At 40.8% G+C, this 25,921-nt stretch overlaps 2 protein-coding genes across 2 annotated transcripts in view; one reads left to right on the plus strand and one right to left on the minus strand.

Annotated features, from left to right (window-relative positions):
* The window catches only part of LOC134666487 (MAP kinase-activating death domain protein), a 72,013-nt gene that overhangs the window by 24,948 nt on the left and 21,144 nt on the right, over positions 1-25,921 (plus strand). The window contains exons 6-21 of the mRNA XM_063523668.1: positions 956-1,113; positions 2,004-2,254; positions 4,114-4,366; positions 5,174-5,300; positions 6,032-6,064; positions 8,470-8,561; positions 9,174-9,384; positions 10,494-10,652; positions 11,366-11,576; positions 12,320-12,421; positions 12,889-12,980; positions 17,674-17,835; positions 18,535-18,690; positions 19,485-19,619; positions 22,011-22,211; positions 22,772-22,955. Of these exons, the coding sequence (XP_063379738.1) occupies positions 956-1,113; positions 2,004-2,254; positions 4,114-4,366; positions 5,174-5,300; positions 6,032-6,064; positions 8,470-8,561; positions 9,174-9,384; positions 10,494-10,652; positions 11,366-11,576; positions 12,320-12,421; positions 12,889-12,980; positions 17,674-17,835; positions 18,535-18,690; positions 19,485-19,619; positions 22,011-22,211; positions 22,772-22,955 (2,527 nt within the window). The remainder of the gene's footprint in view (positions 1-955; positions 1,114-2,003; positions 2,255-4,113; positions 4,367-5,173; positions 5,301-6,031; positions 6,065-8,469; positions 8,562-9,173; positions 9,385-10,493; positions 10,653-11,365; positions 11,577-12,319; positions 12,422-12,888; positions 12,981-17,673; positions 17,836-18,534; positions 18,691-19,484; positions 19,620-22,010; positions 22,212-22,771; positions 22,956-25,921) is intronic.
* LOC134666484 (speckle targeted PIP5K1A-regulated poly(A) polymerase-like) lies at positions 23,490-25,199 on the minus strand. The gene is made up of 2 exons (XM_063523665.1): positions 25,018-25,199; positions 23,490-24,473 (listed from the first exon to the last, which is right to left on the minus strand). The coding sequence occupies exons 1-2, from the start codon at positions 25,187-25,189 to the stop codon at positions 23,572-23,574; spliced, it is 1,074 nt and encodes a 357-aa protein (XP_063379735.1). The 5' UTR covers positions 25,190-25,199; the 3' UTR covers positions 23,490-23,571.

Raw genomic sequence — 25,921 nt, forward strand, 5'->3', positions numbered from 1 at the left:
GACAGCGAAATCGACTCCACACTCGCGTTCGCGGCTTCGCCCACGATTCACGCGCATAGTCTGGAGGGGGCTTAACGTCAAAGTGCCATTGCAAGTGTCAACTTGGGTGCATTCACTACGTTCCTAAATAATACGAATTGCAGAATTAAACTTGTCCAAAATTCGACTAGCTTAAAAAGTCACAAAAATTGCCTCATGATCGAAAGTCACGCACATGTCACACAAGAAGGTGAAAAGTCACGAAAAATGTGACTTTTGTGACCATCTGGCAACACTGGAACTAGGTTAAAAAATAAGTACCTATACGAGTGGGCGCGACCTTGCAAGGCCTCACTTCGCCGAGAAGAAACTCTGCACAACAATGAACGCTTCTTTCTCATAGTAATCAACAATAACCTTCATTCCTGTGTACACCTTATACAACCTGGAAAATAGGTTTGTTTTGAATAGAAAGTACCTATTCTGCATAACTTTTCGTGGGCGTGTCTGATCTATCTGAAACCTTAGTCCTTAAGACGAAACAGGAGCTGAGATTTAAATATTTTAGGTAACTATACCCGTCTCGCTAACGGAAGCGGCTCCTAAAACTAGTGCGATAAGGACAAGGCGAAAAATCCTGCGTAAAAATCTCAAAAATGGACTGTTTCCTCCTTCAAATTTGGAAATGTAAATGATTCTAAAATTATTTGTGTCGGACCGTTTTGCTTTTTTGGCTAATTGATATCAGTTTTTAATACCATGCCTCTCATTGCGGCACAGTCAATTAGGCCATTTTGGCCATTCTTGACGGGCTCTAGCGCCTTAAAAAACAAAAATATCAAAAAAACCTAAACGGTCCGACACATATATTGACAATATTAATCTATCAAAACCCACGGAGGAAACAGTCGAGTACGTTTGTATGGAGAAATGACCACTCCTGTTGGCTCTTAATCTTCAGATGTGTTTGTTGCAGCGAATACGGAACCACTCCCTGACCTCCCTGTGCCTGCTGTCGCACCACCCGTTCTTCTCCACATTCCGAGAGTGCCTGTTTATCCTGAAGAGGCTAATCGATGCCTGCAACGAGTCTTCCAGTCCGCGGCGCGTAGGCGCCTCCAGACAAATATTTAGGTAATATTTCATTTTATTTTATTGACTGACCACTGAACGATCCAAATTGTTCTCTAGGGACAGATATTATAGACAGAATTGTTACTTCTAAATAGGTAGTTTACATAGTCACGGTGTCTCGTGTTCAGCAATGTGTAATAGAGTTCCATTACCTATTATACGTAGGCATTTTATTAATTTTGAATTCTTATGTGTCAATGCATGTAACAGTCACATTCTTTTAAATATTTAATTTATACATGTTTTAATCAAGAGCAAATGCCATTAAAAATCCACACGGAAACTAGACTATATTTGCAAAGACAGACTTCAACCAAAACCTTAAAAGGTTAAAGTTGGCTCGATAGAAAAAGTCACGAAAACATGGGCCTTATTCGACAAGCGACGTTTGACGTCTCGTGTTGAACTTCCGTTGAATCTGAACAATCCTGTATCAAAATTTGATATTAGCAATCCACAGTTAGGTGATAACCAGACCAAACCATTATAAACCTTAAAGTAGTAATAAAACAAAGTTGATATTTGTTGAATTATTGATTGTACCAAAGGTTATCCGCACTTGATGAACATGTGATTCATTCAACTGTTGAATTGAAGTGGACGCGAAATCTGAGAGTTGTACATGTCGAATAGGGGCCCATGTCTAATTTTAATTTATTTTCAGTTATATAACGTTACCCTGCACACTATAGCAGTATAATTTTAGTACAAATATTCCCTCGCAAGTGTCTTACGATGCGCCTTATCTTTTTCCTTTTAATTTCCTGGCTTTACGTTTCCGCCCCCTCTTTATAGACAGTCTGCCGTTACCCTGATATGGTGTTCTCTTCAATGTTGACAAATATCTCTATCATGACGCACCATATCTCAAACGCAAATCTTCACCACAGGGATACAGTATGGTCTGTCATAACGGGCCAAGCGTACGACAACACGCCCACTATAGTCCTGCACGACGTCAAAGAGATCGAGACGTGGATCCTCCGGCTGCTGTCGGCTCCGGTGCCGGTGCCCGGCAAGACCCGCGTCGAGCTCGAGGTGCTGTCGCCCACCGCGCATTCGCCGCTGCTCTTCGCTTTACCGGACCACACGAGATTCACCCTGGTGGATTTCCCACTGCATTTACCTCTCGAGCTTTTAGGTTAGTTCTTTTGTGCCCGTAAATCGTAATCTTGACATGTAACATTTTTAGGGTTCCGTACCCAAAGGGTAAAACGGGACCCTATTACTAAGACTTCGCTGTCCGTCCGTCCGTCCGTCCGTCTGTCCGTCTGTCTGTCACCAGGCTGTATCTCACGAACCGTGATAGCTAGACAGTTGAAATTTTCACAGATGATGTATTTCTGTTGCCGCTATAACAACAAATACTAAAAACAGAATAAAATAAAGATTTAAGTGGGGCTCTCATACAGCAAACGTGATTTTTGACCAATGTTAAGCAACGTCGGGCGTGGTCAGTACTTGGATGGGTGACCGTTTTCTTTTTGCATTTCTTTCCGTTTTTTTTTTTTTTGCTTTATGGTACGGAACCCTTCGTGCGTGAGTCCGACTCGCACTTGTCCGGTTTTTATATGAATGGCGGCTTAGCCTAGTTGGTAGGAATGTTTACGAAGCTGGTGAGGGCATTTATTTGTGTGATAGGCCATGACATTTCGCTGGCTCAATATTACACAGTTCTATGTTACATTTTCAAGATAGTTGATAAATTTCAGTTCGATAAAAGTGAAACGTAATTAATAATAATAATTAATTAATAAACCCTTTAATATTGGGCCAGCGATTTGGTTATGAAAATTACCAAATTTCTTTATTTGGCAATTCGAATCTAGTACCTAATAACCCATTCTGTTAGGTCTTTCTAAAGGTAATAAAATAAAGGTAATAAAATAAAAAAAGACAATATAAAAGCCCACGGCTTTATACGGCTATACGCCTACGGTAGAGTTAAATAATTTTACATTTTCAGAGCAGCAAAACATTTATTTTTAGGTCATTAATACCCAAGACCGATAAACACTAACGAGCAACTTTGTTACCATTGCCATTAGCCTAGGACGTGGGTGGGCCTTTTAAATCCTTTTTTAATGACGTAATAAAATTAAATACGTACTTCATAATCCTTCTGAAATAACAACAACTTCACATTACTATAATTTTGAAGTTAAAATATTTGGAGAAGTTAATAGGTACCTATGAGTAGTACCTATATGTAAATATTTAAAATAATGTCTGTTATCGTTTTTAGCTTCGAATCTTTTAATAATTTTACACAATCTTAACGTATTTGGACTAACACCGAGAAGGTCCAAATCAGAGTGTTGAAACATAGATAGACCGAGATACAATCGTTATGACGAATCTGTGCTTTTATAAGGGCTCATTTAGAATTTTAGACGATGCGAGAACTCGCATGCGAGTCTCATTACATTGCGAGTTTTGATCGGACGGTTGAATTGGACGTAACCAACAGTCCGTAATGTAATTAAAATCGCACGCGAGTTCGCGCGCCGTCTTAATTAGCCCTAACTCGCTTGTGTTTACTCTCTCTGCAGGCGCACATTCTCAACTCGAGAACGAACGAATTCCCCAAACCCTATGGTGCGTACCAAATCGGCTTGTTAGGAGTTAGGACGTTACATTTTCATCTTAAGCGGTCCCAATCTTTCTGATGGTCCAAATACTGATCCTGTAATACATTTCGAGTGATTTATTGCAAGTCAGTGGACGGATGTGTGTCGTATGTGCTTGAGGTACTGTGAGGTGATGGATGGAAGTTGAATATTTTCTTTTTTCTTTGGTCATACTTTGATTTGTAAGTACAGAGCTTTAGTTAATAACTGTTATGCTGTATAACTTTTTAGAATAGAAGAAGATGCTTTATTCAAAAACGCTTAATTTAAACTTAACTAATAACACTGACATAGATTGGTTATAAAGCGTTTCTGAATATAATAATAATAAATATATTTTTGTATATAATAATAATAAATGAATTTCCAGGTGTCGACACATGCCTTAAGGTGCTAACCCTGATCATCCTGGAGAATAAAGTGGTGGTGCAGTCGCGCGACTACAACGCGCTGTCGATGTCGGTGATGGCGCTAGTGGCCATGCTGTACCCGCTGGAGTACATGTTCCCGGCCATCCCGCTGCTGCCGAGCTGCATGAGCTGCGCGGAACAGCTCCTGCTGGCGCCAACGCCGTTCCTCATCGGCATCCCGGCCACGTTCTTGCAGTATAAGAAGAACTTTAGGTGAGCGCATACTGTTACAGTACAGTCGCCATCATATATATCGGAGCGGCCAAGGTGTTCACAATATCTGAGCACGCGCTCTAACTCCCAGACAATAGAGGCGTGTTCAGATATTTGTGAGCACCTTGGCCGCTTCGATATATATGATGGCGACTGTACAAAGAAGTCGGGCAAAGATCGACGTCCGTGGCGCTCTACGCGTGCTTCTGTGTTGGGCACCTACTGATACCAGGCGTGGCTCACTCCGCGATTTCGTCGCTTTGCTACAGGTAGCTAAAAGTACACCGTACCGTTCCACACAAATTTTGGTGGCTAGCCATTAGCCGCGCGTCGCCACCTAGCGGCCATATCTGTCCTGATCGAAACAGACGCGTTTTGTTAGAGAGTGAGTCTTCTGTACCTAGTACTATTATTTATTCTGTGCTCATACCAACAAAGTCGGGCGGTGTTAGACGCGCGGCAGTGCACCGTCATACGAAAATAATTCTTGATGTAAAAAACGCCGGAAGACGCCGTATGATTATAATTTTAGATAGAAAAACTATACGAAACAGTTTGACATGCCATTAAAATTAATTACGACCATACGTAGTGCATCTCATAACAATCACAATTAGCCTAAAGACGTAAAATACCTACTTGTCGTGAAGGAGTTCCATTTTGGTCTAATCGTGATCTGAAACGCTTGTTTTTAGATGAAAATAAAACAATTGTTATAATTAAGTACCAGATTTGAGGAGTTTTTTTACACTGTGTGGTTTCATAAGGTTTTCGTTTTTGTAATTAAACTTTTTTTGTTTTCTACAGGTTACCAGATGACATTTGGCTAGTGGATCTCGACGCTACAAAGCTGTGCGCCCCTAGCGGCAACGACCATGAACTACCGCCGTTGCCCGAGCCAGAAGGATCCGTGCTAAAAAGTCACTTAAAACAGGTAAATAAATGTTCCATAACTGGTCTTAATTATCTCTATCTTTTTCACCTTTTTTTACTACATGCACTTGGCGCATTGTTGTCGATGTCGCTATATTCTGCCCCAACTCGCTAAACAGCCATTATCAAAACGTTCTCTATATGCTACTTTCGAAACAAATCAAAATAATTTTATCAAATATTTTGATGTGTTTTTTTTAAGTAGTCAATACCTATACATTATAAATTTGATATAGATGTCATAAGTCTTGTCAGATGTCTCAACTTTCCGTTCTCAATACGGTTGGCTGGTCGAAGTATTTTACATATGGCACCAGAATAGGATTTTTATCTGTCAATCCCTAGAATTGTGTATTATTGTATTACTTTTTGGAATTTCATAGCTTGGATGGTATCCAATTCTGGCGCTATCTATGCAAATCTTTGACTATGGCCAACCCCATTGTGTACCTTATTCTCGCACACTTAATTCGACATTCAGACTGGTTTTATTGACTCTTACGGCTGTTATACGTGGTGGGACAGTTCTGCTAAATTGTCTTCTGGAAATCTTTATTATCTGAAGAATATTATTATTTTATTTTTAAAAGAACGTTAGACCTTACACAACATACCTACTTAACATACATTTTATTTAAGTACAATACATTTTTTTTTATTGGGTTTACCGCAGAATTTCCAAAGTTTTGTTTCGACTTGACTAACTTCGCCCTCACTTCTTCTCTTCGCTAGGCCATGCATCTTATGGATAGCAACGGATCTGGTGTAAATATTACCTACTACTATATTTTATTGCACACTTTGACTAATATATTCACGACAGTATACTTACTCAGAAGGCAGTAGGTACTTATGTTGAGGAATGCCGCCATTTTAGAAATGCTCACAATTGAAATAGACAGAATATTTATCATCCTTCATTCATTACAAAAATCAGACACATGGAATTAGTTTCATAACACTTTGAAACAACTGTTAGCGTACGTAATTCTAAAATGGCACATTTTGCTAATTTCTTGACTGAAATAAGTGTTGGAGACGTCACACAATAAGCATTATCCTAATATGTACATATATTACTTCCAATGCAATATTCATTACTTCATCTGATGCGCTATTTTGACTCGTGGAAGTGGCAGGAGACGTACGCAGCTAGCATATGTTAGTTAGATATCGTAGCAAAACTCACTTATTACCACTACAATTTCAAAGCCATAATGAACCGTATTAGCACCATAATAAGGTTGTACTTAGTAATTAGTGAGTTTTGGTAGTCACCTGACGACATGTGACTACCTTCGGTACATTGACATGTCAAATTGTAAAATTTGACCGTTCGGCCGTGACACAATATCAAAAGTACCTAGCAAAATTACGTCCACCACGTCTCGGTCACTTCCTCGAATCAAATAATGCAATATAACATTCGGATTACAACTGTGGCAGCATTACCGTTGCATCTTTACTGATTGTTCCGCATCAACGCTGCAGCACTACTCGTAACATTGCTCAGTAATACTGCTGAAGTCATCAACCGAATATCACCTTTATACATACATCACTGTTGTGGTTACAAACGTGACACAATTTCAGTCCGTTTCCTCGCTTCTGTTGTGTTTGGCATGGTTTGGCTACATTTGGCACATTCTGTTTATCTATTGTGTGGTTTCCGAAAGGTGTTTCATGACCTATCATAGACATTGTTACCTAATTAGTTGTAAACCTTATTGCAACGATTTAAGGCCTACGAATGATCAGCTAGTACATATAGATGTATCTGACCAATATCTGACCATTTGGTGCTAATAATATGTATTGTATTATATTATGGGCGCTTTTATACTTTATCGTGATACGACACGATATTATCGCCACGCTTTTACACTATCGTCGACGATATCATCTACCATTTACCGTTACCGTCCACGATAGTATAAAAGAGTTTGCATACAAACTCATACATTTTGGCCCCTGCTATGTTTTTATCATGTAAAAGGCAAACGTACAGACGAATCGCCTGATGTGAAGTAATCACCGTCGACCATGAACACTCGCAACGCCAGAGGATTGTCTTTGAGCACGAACATAAGGTTAGTGCTCAAACACAGAATAATAGGCACTTTATTATACTATTGTTCTGTGTTTGAGCACTACACTCCCGCAGCTCGGCCTCGGGCCTCTTTTATTAAAGCTCTAACGGAAGTTTCGGGAAGCGTGCACATGTCCGGCCATCGGCCCTACGCGGGACTCGGCCTTCGCATTTAGGCACTGGTACTATTGTTTTGCGTCCCTTCAAAATTAAAATACTTGGACAAGTTGAGGGAAGCGCGCACCTGTCTGGCGCTCCAGCAACATAAGGTCGGGAGTCCGTTGCCGGCTTGACGGCCTTAACAACGTCGCGACGATAATATCGTGTCGTACTCCGCTAAGATATGAAAGCACCGATTCTGTGCTTGACTATGTGTTTTGCATGCTGCATTGGATAAAGGCCTATATGGCATGCCTTTAAAAATCCTTCAAAAATAGCTGTAAAATTGATTGAAGTGCGCACCAATACTGTTGACTAGAAATATGTATTTTAATGCTGAGCTAGACAACATATGAATTATTAAATGACATTGTGCGAAATTTGTATTAATAAACTTATTGCTGTTATAAATTTAGCTTTAGTAAATTAGGTTTTATGAATAAAAGTAGATATAGGTATTAAATAGTAGGTATTTCTTACTTAACAAATACTATTCTTACTTTATTCAATTGCTTTTATAATTACCATAAAAGTAAGATTTAGTATTGAAAAAAATCAGGAACTTAGCTAAATGAGTGATTTTCGTATGGAGATAAGAAAATATGCAAACAATGAAACAGGATTTTAGTTACTGCAAATCCATGTATACAGGTTGAGCGTCCGAATGGGTCAGAAAATACAAAATATTCGGAACATTTTTTTAATAAAAGATGGCATAGATTTCGGAGTTAGGAAAAACTACAACAGTGCAGATAACGTTCACATTCTAACCTCTACAAATAACCTCTTGACTTCTTCTCAGTGCCCCTCGTAAAATAAATAAGTTAAATAACCTTTCTTTGATTGTCCCATGAGTGCCCATTCGGATATCTCACCCTATGTATGTATACAGGGTGTTTAGTATCGACTGCTTGCTTCCCAGGCTCTGAGCAGCCTCACAAACAGCTCGGCAGAGCAGGCCACGGCCACCCTCATGCCTTCGAGAAGAGACAGCGTCGGTGGTGCTACTCTCAAGTAAGTTATCGATTAAATTTCTACTGTTCTAATTAAGTAACCTACTTATTTTAAACCAAAGAGGGTATGCCCCGGGACTAGTTTACAAAATTAGCCCCGGAACCGGGAATCACCGGTTCTCGCCATACGATTTCAATCCCGGGAGCATACTCTCTCTAGGGAGTATTCTCTACAAGACTTATAAACAGTCAAAGTAGTGTGAACACTAAGAAAAATTCGTGCAACACTGGTGGCGTTGACTGCCATTATGAAATACAAGTAGGTATATGTATATGGCATCACCTTCCTTCCTTTTCAATGACCTCCGTACTGCCCTGATTATCGTAAATGCAATACTTATAAGAACATCGTTTAAATAAAGAACTTATTCAAAGAGAACAAGATAAACAACTGCATGACTTTTCAAATGTGATTAGGTTCTGCATTTGTTAGCGGCAGCGTGTAAGTGCTATAGTTTGTCAAAGGACTGTCTCATTTCAATCATAGACAGAGAGAATCATACTATATTTGTATTACACTAGTACTAGCACCCAAAAGAAAAGGATGAGTATAGTTCTCCTGGTTCTTACTGACTGACAAATTGGTTTGAAATTGGTTTTGTTACGTTTGTAGAGTGCACCCCCCAACGTTCCGGTCGTCGACGGACGGCGCGCAGTCCCTGCCGCACAGCACGCCCGAGAGCCGCCGCGTGTCCGTCGCCAGCGCCGGCGCCGCCAGCGTCGGCCACACGCCGCAGCGGGGCTCCCTCGCCTCGCAGCCCTTCAACCCTCTCATCTACGGCAACGACGTGGACTCGGTGGACGTGGCCACAAGGGTCGCCATGGTAACTATAACTATTAGTGCAGCCACACGCCGCAGCGGGGCTCCCTCGCCTCGCAGCCCTTCAACCCCCTCATCTACGGCAACGACGTGGACTCGGTGGACGTGGCCACAAGGGTCGCCATGGTAACTAACTACTAGTGCAGCCACACTCCTCGCCTCCCCCGCCCTTCAACCCCCTCATCTACGGCAACGACGTGGACTCGGTGGACGTGGCCACAAGGGTCGCCATGGTAACTAACTACTAGTGCAGCCACACTCCTCGCCTCCCCCGCCCTTCAACCCCCTCATCTACGGCAACGACGTGGACTCGGTGGACGTGGCCACAAGGGTCGCCATGGTAACTAACTACTAGTGCAGCCACACTCCTCGCCTCCCCCGCCCTTCAACCCCCTCATCTACGGCAACGACGTGGACTCGGTGGACGTGGCCACAAGGGTCGCCATGGTAACTAACTACTAGTACAGCCACACTCCTCGCTTCCCCCACCTTCAACCCCCTCATCTACGGCAACGACGTGGACTCAGTGGACGTGGCCACAAGGGTCGCCATGGTAACTAACTACTAGTGCAGCCACACTCCTCGCCTCCCCCGCCTTTCAACCCCCTCATCTACGGCAACGACGTGGACTCGGTGGACGTGGCCACAAGGGTCGCCATGGTAACTATGTATAACTATTAGCAACGCGTTGCAGCGCCTCCTCGCATCCCCCAGCCCTTCAAAGCTCTTATCTACGGCAATGTCATCGACATCGTGAAAGGCAAAGACAACAGGTAGGATAATGTTCCTAGCGTGGTTCTGTCGTATGACGGCGTAACAGCACCTGTCCACTCGCGACTCTTCAAATAAAGATATAAATTTGAGGCTTGTGTTTTATCAAACATGCGCGGAAATTTTGTGGGCGCTTTAGTGATGAGACACGCTGTATTGCCTCGACGAAAAAAGGGATTGCCAGCATCGTATCCTTATCCGCTTAAGTAGAACTATGTAAGTAGATAAAAATTCACTCATATCACTACTTAGACACTTAATTACTTTTCCGATAGAAAATAAGAATTTGATTAACGTAAGCGTCGCTTACGTACCGTACTAATTACGTGATTTTTTCGTCAGGTTCGCTTCTTCAACTCCCAAAACATCCTGGCGAACTTCATGGAGCACACTCGGACGCTGCGGCTGTACCCGCGGCCCGTGGTCGCCTTCCAGATCAACAGCTTCCTGCGATCTCGGCCGCGGACCACCTCGTTCCTCAACAAGTTCGCACGCACTCAGGTCATCATCAGCATTATAATGAAAAATTTAAATTTCGTTATTTAACTCTCTATTGCTCTTAGTACCTAAGTAAGTAATCATTTATTGTCAGATTGTGTAATGTCAGTTTACAGAGTTACAATATTATTTGATTAGTCACAATCAACCGGTTTACGGTATACAAATACATAGATATTCGAGCGATAGGCAGATTAAGAAATTTCGATTTTCGTTTTCCGCAATAGGGCTTCTCACACCGCTCTTTAGGGCCCTGTAAGACGCAATATTTACTTTATCTTTTAGTTGTAGCGTATGACTTGTTCTTGGTTTACCGTTCTCTTCTAACTTCGTTCTTGCGTTTTAATACATTTTTAAACGAAGTTACGTGGTTTATCAAGTCTATCACATCGTCACCTATGTTTGATACATGCTGCAGTTACATGTTGAGTCTGCATACATACATAATGTTAATTGTATAATGTATTTATTTAGGCTTTTTATAACCTTCTTGGTTCATACATATGACCAGGGCTCGAACATTCATGCGGATGACGTAATTTTGCACACAGGATGATCGCACAAAGTAACAAAATTTTAAATCATCATGTTCGAGCTCTGTATATGACTAAACATAATTTCATAAAATCCCTAAATTTTTTTGCTATTACTCTCGCTAAACTTGCGCGGATGCCCCTTTATGTGCAAGTGTGATATATACCTATATATTTGTTCAGGCGGTCGAATTCCTAGCGGAGTGGTCCCTCACGCCGTGCAACGTGGCGTTCCTGCGCGTGCAGACAGGGCTGTTCGACCCGCGGCAGGTCGGCGACAAGCCCAAGTGGTTCGCCGAGCAGCTGCAGCCGATCCGGTTCGCCGTGTGGGACGACGGCAGCTCGCTCAACGGCGCGCTGCGGCAACTGCAGCGCCATGAGAACCAGCCCACAGGTCACCACACTAAAGATCGGTTTTCCTAGGATAGCGGTACCGTCATATAGCGGCCGTCTCCATACTAAATAATACGGCTAAATATGGATGTCGTGGTATTTGTATGGAGACGGCCGCTATATGACGGCACCGCTATCCTAGGAAACTAGAGCATAAGGGCTCATTTAGACGATGCGAGAACTCGTATGCGAGTTTCATTACATTGCGGTTTTTGATCGGTCGGCTGAATTGGACGTAACAGAACAGTCCGCAATGTAACTAGAATCGCATGCGAGTTCGCGCGCCGTCTAAATCAGCCTTAACTTACATTTCCCGGCAATCAATACTTCACCGCTCTTTGAAATGAGACTTGCCTAATTTTGTCTTCTTAAGAAACTGATTATCTAAGTCTTGATCTTAGAGCATTTAATAACTGGAGTGGCCATTAAGAGTTTAGAAACTCATTGGTTTGAGCCAACGTTTGAATCCTCGACCTCTGCTCTGTCTTTACGCTAGCTAACCTAACGTCAGAGGATCGGAAACCCGTGGCGAGCCACATGCTTCTCTTCACAATACCCAAACAATTATCACTTAGAGGACTTAGTCCAGTCAAATCTAATTTTGTGGCTCTTTGACATTCTTAAACATGATTTTACTGTGGATGGCTCTTCCGTACAAAAGTTTGTCGAACCCTACGCTAGCTACCGTGCCACTACCTTTGAATGAGTGAAGTCACGATATTATCATTATTGCCGTTTTTACAGATGAAAGTGGGTCAGACTCTGAAGCCGCCGAAAGCACGAGCTCTTCATACTCATCGCTCAGCGATTTCGTCTCCGAAATAGTCTCGTCTGATCTATCACCAGGTACTAAACGAACGGATAACATATTACACTATTACAGGCAATTTTTTTAACACATTCAACACCAAGAACCCGACTGTCGGGTACACTCTTCGTAGCGACTACGCGCTACATACGACGAAACCGTGGCTACGCGCTACGAGCGTCACCCGTAGCACTTAGTGGTATTGAATGTGTTAAAGGTTTAGCCAAATAAAAATACATCCTAAACCTGCTAGACCCAGGACATAACTCGCCCCGCAGCGTTGTCCGATGTTGACTGACTGAATGTTGAACTCGGGAAATTAAATGGGCAGCGATGCACGCGAAGCAAATATGCTTCTTTGACCTTTGACTGTCTTTTTACATTTTTTTAAATCAATATCATTAGCACTATTGAGTTCCGAGGAAGCTTGAACTCACAAGTCTCACAACCTTCTAAGTATTTCGTCAATCTAAGTGTAACGTAACGTTATTTTGTTATTTGTAAGGCAACCCTCATCAACAACACGTGATCGGAGAAACCTACAGCGCAGTGGTTCAAGTGCCGATGACTCTGTCGTCCTCATTAGATCCAGGAACGGTAAGTTTACGTAACTTTTTTTATTTTTATGTTGTGGGTGAATCATGTTATTGAGAATATATCAGATCCTTCAATCGTGGATGTAAAGGGCATTCAATGAAAGATGATATCCAGGTAGATACTTTTTTATTTTTATGTTGTGGGCGAATCATGTTATTGAGAATATATCAGATCCTTCAATCGTGGATGTAAAGGGCATTCAATGAAAGATGATATCCAGGTAGATACGTTTTGATTGTGCACAGAGACTTGCATTAAAAAAAAAACATAATTTAAATAGGTATGTTTTAAGTTGTTAAATCGTGTTCTTTCCTTTTCAATTTAATAACCTGAAGTCAGTAAATTGCGTCATACTCCATTTTGGTGAGGGTCGGGGAGTAGTAAATAGGAAAACGTGTGAGTTGTGTTAAACACTATTTATTACCTACAGAATTAACAACAATACAGCGAGTGGTATACTTACATTACAGCTACGGTGGTCACATTGATAGAGTCTACTAATCACTCGAGAATAAAACAAAGCCGACTTTTTTAGAAATAAAGAGAACCTTTCTGATCTGGTGAAAAAAATATATCTACTATGTACTAATTTCCCTAATGCCTGTTATGCACTTTAGAATTATTGACACACATTATCACACAGAATAACACATCACTACATCTCTAAAGGACTTGGTGCACCTGTAAAATTAATAAAATGTAAGTGAATACAAGACTGATAAAGGAGATCGTCAGCGAACTGTCGATCGGTATGATGCGCCAAATGTGGAACTTAAACGGCCGTAGCTTCAGGTAACTAATGCCCCTTGATAAGGCGGCTCGTAGGTCGACATCTAAAAATAATGATTTTCATTATTGACCGCCTAACTTGACCTACTTGGTATTTTTGTTTATTTAGGAGCTAGCGGTTTACCCTCTCTAACAATGTTGAGATAAGTAATTCAAATATTTCACATGTCTATATGAAAATCATCGCTGGTGTAATACAGATTAAATATTTCAGTTATCGCAGATCATTGTTGGTCATTGGCCATACTCATAGAATATCGATATAGACACTAAAAGATTTCATAATGTTATCGTGATTGTCATTTTATCTCACATCATTATATTTTCGCAAGTAATTACAAGTAAGTAGAAAGTTAGAGCAAGATAAGTCGGTAGCGATTTTGGTAACCCAGACTGTGCAAGTGTAATTTTTATACGTCGAACTTCTATGAAATTATGACGTAATAAATAACACTTGCACATTTTATGTTATCAAAATCGTAGAAGACTTATCTTGCTCTAACTCTATAAGTTATCATGATAAAGAATCTTATTCGTACCTACTTACAACCTAAAATTGGTAATGAATTCTTAGGTTAAAATAGACAGGTAACTGGTAGGTACAGGTACAACTTTTTACCTTCACATTTGGAATGCTGCTGTATCAGTATTAATAAAATATGATCAACTTCCATGTGAATCAGTTCGACAAACAGTGCCGGAATACACACTAGTATCCCTTGGAATACTGATGTGCATACAAAATCTTTCATATGGCGCTGAAACATATAAATGTTCCATATATATACATAGCTTTCTGGTTAACAATAGATAACTGAAAAATAAATATATACACGGTGTAACATGAGGAAACCGAATAATTTTAACCACGCATTTCTGAGGTCAAAAGAAGTAAAAAATGTAATATAAGTTTAGGTTAATTTCGCCAAAAAACAAAATTTTTTTTCTTTCGTTTTTTCAATTTTTTGAATGTATTTGTACATAAATAATAAATGTTATTGGTAAACTTGTCACTTTAAATTGATTTTTACATTTTTTTTTCGTAGAACCTACTTTTTGCAAAGTGTTACTTGTCACTTTTTGACATCTATCAATAAGGATATTTAGACTACGTCCCTTAAGCAGCAACATCACCATCAAAAAGGCCTTTTACACCATGTAACAATAGAAACTTATTTTTTTTAAATTAATAATATCTCTGAAACTATGCGAATATCAAAAAAGTTTATAGGACATTTTTGTCTCTAAATATGATCAGGAATACGCTGTTAAAATTATTCGGTTTACTCATGTTACACCGTGTATATTGAAATACATACCCAATCGGCGCTGTCCAAACCTAATAAAAACATTGTATTAAGGTGTAAGGTACAGTCTAAGAAGCGCGTCACCAGGACTACTAAGTACTAAAAACAGAATAATTAATTAAGGAACGACAAATATACCTACTTAATTAAAAATTGTAGTATTTATGAGATATAATGAGTTGTATAACAAAATCGATCAATAAAACAGTTTTCAGCTTTGCTTTGAATTGAAAATCAAAGAATAATCTTTTTTTTTATTTCTATTAAGTCAGTAATTGTGGCATATCTTTCTCGCCAATTATTTCTACAAAGGAAAGCTAAGCCGAACATTTAATATAATTGTATGGAGAGAATTACCGTTGCTTGCATTTTATTCAGAAGCTTAAGGCTATCGAGAAGCTGTTTATACGTTTTTAATCCTATTTTTAAATCAAACGTTATATTTGTGTAATCATCTGGCGGCCGAATAAAGATACGCTCAAAATAATTTCGAAGTTTAGTCATTCTTTCATACAAAATGTCAAATATAAAAATTCTAATAAGGTGACTGAAATCGATACTGACATACATGAAGATGAACATCAAAAATGGCACAGGGAAACTATAAATGAACTCCAAAAAAGTAAGGGAAACAAGAAATCTCATAAGAGCGATTCCAAAGAAGATTATGTATAGCCGAAAGCTTTCAAAGTTCGAAGGATTGAGTCCGAGGGTTCGATCTACAGTTTTGATATGACTCAGGTATTTTTTTAAACAATCGGCTTCTACTACAAGAGCTATCCAAATACTGATGAAATACTCTAAAATTGATGTCCATCGTGAATTTAATTTTACTAAATAATATAATATTAATGGAATAATCAAGGATAAAACACTGCAATATATTTTATGTACAGTCAAGTATAACTTATTAGACTTGAAGCTGAAATGATGGCCAAAAATAGCACGAATAAATAAGATAGTATTTAGAGGTAAATAGGTGTGCAGAAAATTTAGAACTAGATCAGAGATATAACCCATACTAAAAGTAGCAGTAAATTTTTAATAGGTTTGTGAATTGCTTATATTTTAAACAACTAAGTCTTAAAAAGATTTGTTCACTGCAAAAGTCTGAATGCGTATAGTACTGAAAGTGCCGCGATGCTACTGACATAACATTGAATACGCTATGCACAATTGCGCAGTGTTCTACATACAAAAATAGTAACTGATTATAAAAAAATAATCGTATAATAATGGCAGTGTACATTAAAGTCTCTATGGCAACTTCAATGTGTAGCGTACACGTAGGTGATTACGAGATACCTAACTATTAGGTAATTGAGTTGACACACTTTTTTACTGAATTTCTTATTAATTGGTATTGTTAATTAATCGCACATAAAATTGTAAAACATATTTTTGTATGTACTTACATATGTCCGGAATCGTAGGCATATATTGTTACAGAGAAAACGTTAGATTCTATCTTTCAATCGTGGATGATGAGAGTATTTAATTTTAATAAAAGACGATACCTATCTAACTCAGTCTTTACTAGACAAGACTGATTTCCTACAAATCATAGCACTCCTACCAACAAAGATGTCATCAATATTTATTTATTTATTTAACTCATACTCGACCGACGACCTCCTTCCTTCCTTCCTTCCTTCCTTCCTTCCTTCCTTCCTTCCCACTAGTGGGTAGTGACCCTGCCTATGAAGCCGATGGTCCCGGGTTCGAATCCTGGTAAGGGCATTTATTTGTATTTTGATACAGATATTTGTTCCTGAGTCATGGTTGTTTTCTATGTATTTAAGTATTTATATATTATATATATCGTTGTCTGAGTTCCCACAACACAAGCTTTCTTGAGCTTACCGTGGGGCTTAGTCAATTTGTGTAAAAATGTCCTATAATATTTATTTATTTTTTATTTATTTATTTATACTAAAAAAAAGGATAGCTGTGGTCGTATGCCACAATAGGCGTTAGACACATAAAGGTACGCTTCAAAGTTAAGTGGCTTACGACCACGACTATCATCTATATCAAGGGTCTCCAAACTTTTTTACCTGAGGGCCATATTGCGCCTCAGAAACTTTCGCGCGGGCTTTCTCGTTTTTGCGCCAGGGAGGGTGTCTGGTTGCTGGTGTTATAGGAACTCTTCCACTGTCTATGAATGCTGAACCCCTGGAGCCTGGCTCCCGCGGGCCGGACAGTGGGCACTCGCCTTGGGTGTCGGCGGGCCGGATTGGAACGCGTCGCGGGCCGGATTTGGCCCGCGGGCCGGGGTTTGGAGACCCCTGATCTATATAGCTCGTATAGTTTTGACTTCTTCTTCTAAGAAAGGGATAAATCATAAATTAACTAATTGAGGCTTGTAACCTCCTAAGGCCCAGCCATACAAATGAAAAAGAAATCCAAAATTCGCCACAGAAATTTGAACCTATAGTGTAGAAAATAGAGTTGATTTTGCGTTGTTGGAAAATTGTACGAAACAAAGCAAAAGCGAGTCTGTTCCAATTGAATAGGATTTAAATTTAAATGTCATCGAACTGAAGAGGACCTTGGGCCTTAGCAGGGTAAAGTTTTATGGGTATATGTGTTGGCAGGTGTACAGTCCGCCGTCGTCGCTGATGTACGGCGAGGAGCCTCGCGCGCGCGCGTCTACGTCGCCGTCGCCCTCGGGCTCCAGCAGCGAGCACAGCGAGTTGTCCGACGACGAGCCGCCTGGCGACCTGCCCGCCGAGCCCTCGCCGCCCGTTAAGAAGAGCGTGAGTCCCGTAACGTGATCGTTACCTACGTATTATACAGTCCATCTTGCAACGCGAGGCGGAGCCGCTAGGCTTCAGCAGCGAGCACAGCGAGTTGTCCGACGACGAGCCGCCCGGCGACCTGCCCGCCAAGCCCTCGCCGCCCGTTAAGAAGAGCGTGAGTTCCGTAACGTGATCGTTACCTGTTATACAATCCATCTTGAAACGCCACTGTACACTCCATCTTAAAAGATCCGTTCTGCATCTAAACATCTAATAGGGGCTTTTGGCGGATATTTCACAACTACATACCTACACACGAACGTCCCGGCGTCCTATCCGCCGAGCCGAGCCCTGCCCGCGCATAAATAAACTAATAATAATCATGCCTTTTTAAGAACGTCTATCACTTGATAACCCACCCGTTCAGTAATTCCGAAATCCGTTTTTCAATACTTATTTAATATTTAAACTGCTTAGCTAAGGGTCAGCATACTTTTGAGAAGAAGATCCAATCGCTGTAGAAATCACTACTTCTTGGAATCTCAAAGATCCGTAAATATTGTTTCCATTGGTTTCTCAGAGTGTAAATTTTTCGGTGGCTTGAAGAGTCGCGATTGTATCACCAAAGATGCGCATACGGCTGGCGAGCCGCAGTTTGCCGACCCCTGGCTTTGGCCAAGAACGAATAGCGTCTGAGCTATCCCTCTTTGTATCCAGGATACGGACAGCGGCAGTTTCGGGCGAGAGTCGGACTCGAACTCGACGACGACGCCGAAGACCGTGGTGGCGCGCGGCCGGGCCGCGGACAGCGCTAGCGGCTCCACCAGTGATAGCGACAGAGCGCTGACGCCCTCACACCCTCCACATGTTAAGGTGGGTTAAGACTCAAACTCGACGACGACGCCGAAGACCGTGGTGGCGCGCGGCCGGGCCGCGGACAGCGCTAGCGGCTCCACCAGAGATAGCGACAGAGCGCTGACGCCCTCACACCCTCCACATGTTAAGGTGGGTTAAGACTCAAACTCGACGACGACGCCGAAGACCGTGGTGGCGCGCGGCCGGGCCGCGGACAGCGCTAGCGGCTCCACCAGTGATAGCGACAGAGCGCTGACGCCCTCACACCCTCCACATGTTAAGGTGGGTTAAGACTCAAACTCGACGACGACGCCGAAGACCGTGGTGGCGCGCGGCCGGGCCGCGGACAGCGCTAGCGGCTCCACCAGTGATAGCGACAGAGCGCTGACGCCCTCACACCCTCCACATGTTAAGGTGGGTTAAGACTCAAACTCGACGACGACGCCGAAGACCGTGGTGGCGCGCGGCCGGGCCGCGAACAGCGCTAGCGGCTCCACGAGTGATAAGGACAGGTCGCTCACGCCCTCACACCCTCCACATGTTAAAGTGGGTTAAGACTCAAACTCGACGACAACGAGCGTAAAGCGCTATCTAAGGGCTCATTTAGACGATGCGAGAACTCGCATGCGAGTTTCATTACATTGCGGGTTTTGATCGGTCGGTTGAATTAGACGTAACCGTACGCAATGTAACTAAAATCGCATGCGAGTTCGCGCGCCGTCTAAATCAGCCCTAATTCAACTGTAAAATTGGTCATACAATTTTATTCATCCCTTTTCCGATGGTATTGTATATGTTGTTTGATGTTTCAGCGCGCAAACAGTGGCGTATCTCGACAGGCGTCTCAAAGCTCCCTGCTCGAGCAGTTCGCGGCACAGGCCAAGGAGCTGGTGCGAGAAACGACGCGCCAAAGCAGCCAGGAGGGACTGCTCGCACACATGGACAAGGTAATACAAGTAGCTTTTGTGTAAAAACAATACTATAACTACATCTGGCAGTCTAGCATGAGTTGCGTTCTTGCGCGCGACTCCATACATCAAGCGCGGCTTCAAATATGGACTCGCGCGCGAGAACGCAACTTGTGGTAGACCGCCTGATCGTCCTAATATCAAAGACTCATTAATTGTGTAAGATAAGGAAAGTCTAAAATCGAAGTTCGAATTTGGCGGTAAACGAGATGGCGCTGTCCGTACTTAGGGTCGGTTGCACCAAACTGTTCGTATCGTTAAAGTGTTCGCTAAATTTTTGTGTATGGAAAGTTTCATAGTAAAGCACCGGGGCGCGCCGGCTGACGTTGATCAGTCTGTCAAATGTGGTTGGTGCACCTGGCCCTTAGTGCGGTAACTGTAGTTGTCAAAGTTTGATGTTTAACCAAAAAACTTATGCCGCAATACAGCGCCATCTGTTGCGGCTGTCAAACTATCGGGCACGTTTTTAACTTAACCTTTACCTTTCTATTACAACCAATAACTCTTTGGTAATATCTTTGGTAATATAAAACTGGACGCGCGACAAATTACATCCATATGTTTAATGCCAATCTATAGCAAAAAAAATTACAACAGTTTCTCTTTTAACACGAATGTGCTTTTATTTGTATCGAAATTCGAAGAAAGGAAAAGCGGCAGATGGTGAAGAAAAGAAACTGTTTGCGCCTTTCGGACAGGTATTGCGTTCGTATACCACTGCGTGACCGCTCTGAAGCATCTCTGACAACTAATCACAATGACAAACCCCCTTATTCATAAACGTTTACTAAAGTTGACAAGCCGATAATAATCGTTTGTCCGTTCCATCATACCAATACGTCGGACAGGGATAAACGATTATTATCGGCTTGTAAACTTTAGTCAACGTTTATGAATAAGGGGGCTTAGCACTCGGGCCCGCTTTGACTCTAGAACGAGACAGACGTCAGTAACAAAATATTGTCGTATATCAATATAAATTCGTCTTTTCTGCCGAGGCATCGCTACCTACCACAAAGATATCGCCATAATTATAAACCCACGTCACTTTCGCGAGTCAATGTGGGCACCTGTGGGCAAACCACGAACCACGTTTTACGTGTTGCCTCTGTCGCACTTGTAAATTCCTACTTAGTGTGACAGGGAGGCAACACATCGAACGTGGCTCGCGGTTGGCCCTCTGTTAGTGTAGTTTATCTTCGATTAGGAGGAGGTAGCTTAGCCTTGATAAGTAATTAGGTATATAAATGCAATTATACCACTTGATACAAGATTTGCTCAAACATTTTGCTTGTACCTCAACTTAGCTAATCTTTCACTTTTTCATTAGATTGCTTAGCTCTAACACCGTTTTAAAATTTTGAAGATAGAACGTAGGTCGGTATATCAATTAGACTTAAGTAAATCGGATGCCAATGCAGGCAGGAGGTGGCCATGTGAACTCTGTGATAAAACAATGCAAACTAATTGTGTATGGAGTTGGTGAGTATTAGTTGCCTGTGCAAAGAAAAGTACAGTCAGCGATAAAAGCTTGTACCAAACATGAAAGTGCCAAAAACATTTTTTTTTCTTATTTAAGAATCACAAATGGTCACTTAAGCTTTTACTAAAACCCTTTAGCATACATATGCCATGGTCATTATTCTTTTTTATTGGCTTATGCACATTAGAAGGTATATTAATTTTCAATAGACACTGCTTAACGTTTCGGCTTGTCATGAATTTACGGTTTTTTTCAGCGACATATACAATCGTTAGATCCGTCGATTCAAACTACGTTGAAATTTGTATCGAATAGTCACATGAGATTTAATAATGCTGTGACTTTTGGACTTCAGACGATAGATCTATGCGTATCTATATATTTTTTACTAGATTATAGAGATAAATAAAAAAAATACCGTTAAATTTTTTTAACAAGCAGTAACGTCTGCTAACGATGCCTTTAAAAATCTGACAGAAATTCTACTTATGAGTACATAATTAATTTTCAGGAATTTTATTTTATATTCGAACACGTACCCCAGGCATCATGTTAAGTATTAGGCCACACATATACATTACGTACACACACATATTATATGGAATCGAAACATTACCATCTCAAAAATGTAAAGCACAAGATAATACCTAACACTTTAAAAATCAATATACACACTTTTAAATCAATTCGAACGTCTATTTTAGCACAAAAACAATGGAATGAGTTTTCGAATGCAAGTACATAATTCCATAAAACTCCATATAGAGCCCAAAGTAATGTCTTACCTACATATTCATACCTTCCACAGCAGCTATCTTTTAATATTACTTCTAGCATGCTTGAAATATACTTGCAATAGCCGTATTCCAAAATCTAAATGTTTATAGCTAACGCTACACGCCAAAAAGGCAGCAGAGGAAGCGTCTAAAAGCGTCCAGGAGGCCTCCAAGTCCGCCCTAGAAGCCAGCAAAACAGCCACGGCTGTCAGTAAGAACACCTTTGAAGACCTCACCTATGTGGGGAAGTCGACGCTTGGAGACCTCACTAAGAGCGCTAAAGAAGCCGCGGCTAAGAAAGGACTGCTTAAGGTAAGATTCATACTATTCATAGATTTTACAAGATGTAAATCGACGAGATGAAAAGTGATCAATGAGTTCCATCAAAAATAAAAAAGAGGATTTTTAGAAGCAATTTTCATAAAATCTTCTTGCAAAAACTATTACAAATTTTTATGTTGCGTTTTAGACCTTATTTTTAAGTTGCGTTTTAGACAGTGATATATTATTGTCGATCGAGCGATATCAAAAAATCAGGATTAGAATCGATCAAGTTACTAGAAAAAAGGTCTCAAGATTGCTAATACAATTTTTGGCAAACGTATTGTGATCTAAAAATCTACTATTTTTCAAAAACTATTCTCTGAACCTACGGCACCTTAACCCGTGGAGCGCCCTACTGTCACACGTGTGTTGGTAAAAGCCCGATTTGGACCATACGAGAACCCGCAGGCGAGTTTCACACCATTGCGGGTTTTGATTGGTCGGTTGAATTGGACGTAATCCACAGTCCGCAATGTAACTAAAATCGCACGCGAGTTCGCGCGCCGTCTAAATCAGCCCTTAACCTTACTCCAATTTGTTCCAAACAGGGTGAGAGCCAAGATGGCGGGGCGCCGCCGGCGGGGCCGGCGCCGCGGCGGGACTCGACGGCGCTGCAGACCACCAACCTCCTGGCGGCCACGCATCGGGACTTCTTCTCCAACATCAGCTCCGACCTCAACGGCCTCGCGGCTTCCACCACCAGCATGTTCAGCGACTTGTTTGGCACCAAAGGTAGCTTTGAAACTTTTTTAGTTTGTGACTAACGGTGGATTTAATCCATATGACAGACAGAATAAAATAAAAATAAAGAACGGTATCGATCAATCAAATAAGTAATTTCTGATTTCTGACAGATTCGGATTAAGTTAATTTATTGGAAAAATCATTTGATTGCACTACAACTGAATTACAATTCAAGACTTGAAATTGAAATGTCTATGAGATCAATTTCAAAATAAAATCTTTCAATTAAAATCGGTGTTCATTTCAAAGTATGGAGGTACCTACGGAACTCTCGGTACGCGAGGCAGACTATAAATACAAACCCTCTTATTCATAAACGTTTACTAAAGTTAACAAGCCGATAATAATCGTTTGTCCCTTTCCATCAAATCAATACGTCGGAAAGGGACAAACGATTATTATCGGCTTGTTAACTTTAGTAAACTTTATGAATAAGGGGGAAAAAATACAATTTGACTAGGGTATTTACAATAAGAATGTACCCAAATTGTAGGGTGATAAATTGATAATGATAGGCGGATAAACATTTTTCAAAAACTTTTAATATCAATTTTTTCTACCTAGAAGGTTGTTAGGAAACCCAAAAATAAAAAAGTAGACATTCCTAATTTGGTTTTGTTAGAATAGCGAGAAGGAAGGTCTCATCAGATTCTGATGCACACAGCTTCGCCGCCGACTTGAAACACATCCTTATATTTTGCAAGAGTTCAGCCGAAACGCCATAAGCGCTGTTCCTGTTATGCCTGAACACATCCTGCACACACATCGGCGTGCTTAGCTCGATTGGCTCGCATATCTTTTGTCTCAGATTGTCTTTATACAATTCAAAGTCCTCAGAAACGTCACAAAGATCTTTAAAACTCTTGCGGACAATAGAACGACCGGCGAACACGGAAATGACGTTTTCTTCAAAATCGTAAGTGCTGTAGAATTGGAAAAAGCCCATCAACAAATGCCTAAGCGACGACTGAATATTGTTAAAATGGGTAAACTCTTCAAAGGCTACGTTCCAGTTCCGCCAAAATATATATGGAACGTTTGCTTGTAGCCTCCTTATGCTCGGCAAAACATTCAAATATTGCAAATAGAATATCACCATCAGAATAATGATATAATTTCTAAAGTATGGTCCTAGCAGATTATGCACTATCGCCCAATATTTAACCAGAACCACTAGATCCAGGATTTTCTTATCCAAATGTAGCAGGTGGTACAATAATTCTTTATAATTTTTTTCTTTGCTAAATAATTCAGGGGAAGTTAGGATCAAATCACATTCCCTGTTTGACGGCAAATGTAAGATGGTGACCTTCCGGCAGGGCACGTCATGTGAGATGGCAGCTAAGATCTTGAAGACGCCAGGACGCCGGCTTATAATAGCTGTAACTTCTTTGCATATCTCTTCAACGGGCATGTTCAGGTCTGGAATTTGGAGGAAATAGTCTACATCGCTGGTCTTGAGAGCTGTGCCTCCGTGTAGGGAGCCGAACAGTGATAATTCGCAACCTGTAACATTGAAAAGTACTTACACGCGTTAAAAAAAAATGTATATACTTTTGATAACAGATTTTTCATAAGCAAGTAGAGTCAATCACAGTATGCACATGCCTATGACACTGTGTTTAGACATTGGCCTGACGAAGGTGTGCCTCTGTGCTGGCTAGGTATGTAGGAATAGGACATTTAAGCGGTCCAAACTATGTATATCTACAATAATCAAGTCTGTGAAGGTATAAAACATAAAATTACATATACGAGTACAAATGCTACAATTAATCTTTAGAATCATAACCAAAAATCGATCGATCACCATCGTTAATATCTGGTAAAAGCAAAATAAATTTTCACTAGTAGTATCAATCAAATACCTTCATTTATTTATTCACATAGGTAGGTAATTAATATATGTATCTAATATATAAGTAGGGAGGGGGACTATTAGGCAGTCGGGAGGCTCGGGCACTTAATAGGTATATAGGGCACGATAATAGGTACCATCAAACCATATTGTCGTATGAGAGAAAAAATACATTATTGAAAAGAAAATTACCTGGCCAGTGTGCGCCCAGTGTGTTTATGACATCCTCGTACAATCGCAATAGATCGTCTTCTGCTTGTTCTGCCGACAGTCGCACATGACGAAACAACTGCTGGACTTGCTCTTCAAATGTTCCTTTAAGACACATCCATGATATATCCACAAAATCACAGCGGGTGCTCATTTCTTTGCTTTAAAAATATTTTTTTAAATTATGGTTTTTAGATTTTGGCTTCCTACTTAAAAGTATAGGTAGGCACTTACCTACATTATACTTGTAAGTAATTTTGGAGCACAAATATATTTTAATTACGTTAAACGTATTGGTTTGAATAGTCACAATTTGTATCACTCCTAGAAGTTGCGTGGTGTTTAACCAACTGAGCTCTAATAACTGATTTACTTTACTTACGCTACTCACAAAACAATTTAGTTACACCCCAGCCTGACTAATGACAATCCTAATACTCATTAAGTTACGTATCATTAGCCTTACATAATATAGGAGAAAATCGATTGGTATTTACTAACGTATGTGTACCTACAATTAGCACGAGTAGTAATTAAGCGGTTTTTAATGTTCTGCACGTGCTTTCATTAATGAAGTTGTATTCAGATTATTTAAAACACTTTCTACTACTTATGCTTTACAGTACGATCGCAAGTACGTACAACATATTTGGGAAAGAATATAACCGGTTTGTAGTAAGGTTTAGGTGTAGGAGGTTTGTCGGGTGGGGTAGGGGGAACAACGAGGCAAGAGGAACGCTTAGGGCTGATTTAGACGATGCGAGAACTCGCATGCGAGATCCATACCATTGCGGGTTTTGATTGGTCGGTTAAATTGGACGTAACCAACAGTCCGCAATGTAAATAAAATCGCATGCGAGTATTGGGAGTTCGCGCGCCATCTAAA

This window comes from Cydia fagiglandana, chromosome 8, assembly GCF_963556715.1.
Source record: "Cydia fagiglandana chromosome 8, ilCydFagi1.1, whole genome shotgun sequence".
NCBI lineage: Eukaryota > Metazoa > Arthropoda > Insecta > Lepidoptera > Tortricidae > Cydia > Cydia fagiglandana.

Excerpts from the sequence above, each read along its gene's own strand:
- LOC134666484 (XM_063523665.1), bottom strand. The coding sequence starts at position 25,189 with ATGAGCACCCGCTGTGATTTTGTGGATATATCATGGATGTGTCTTAAA. Across the intron at positions 24,474-25,017 it reads ACTGGGCGCACACTGGCCAG|GTTGCGAATTATCACTGTTC; the intron begins GTAATTTTCTTT and ends TCAATGTTACAG.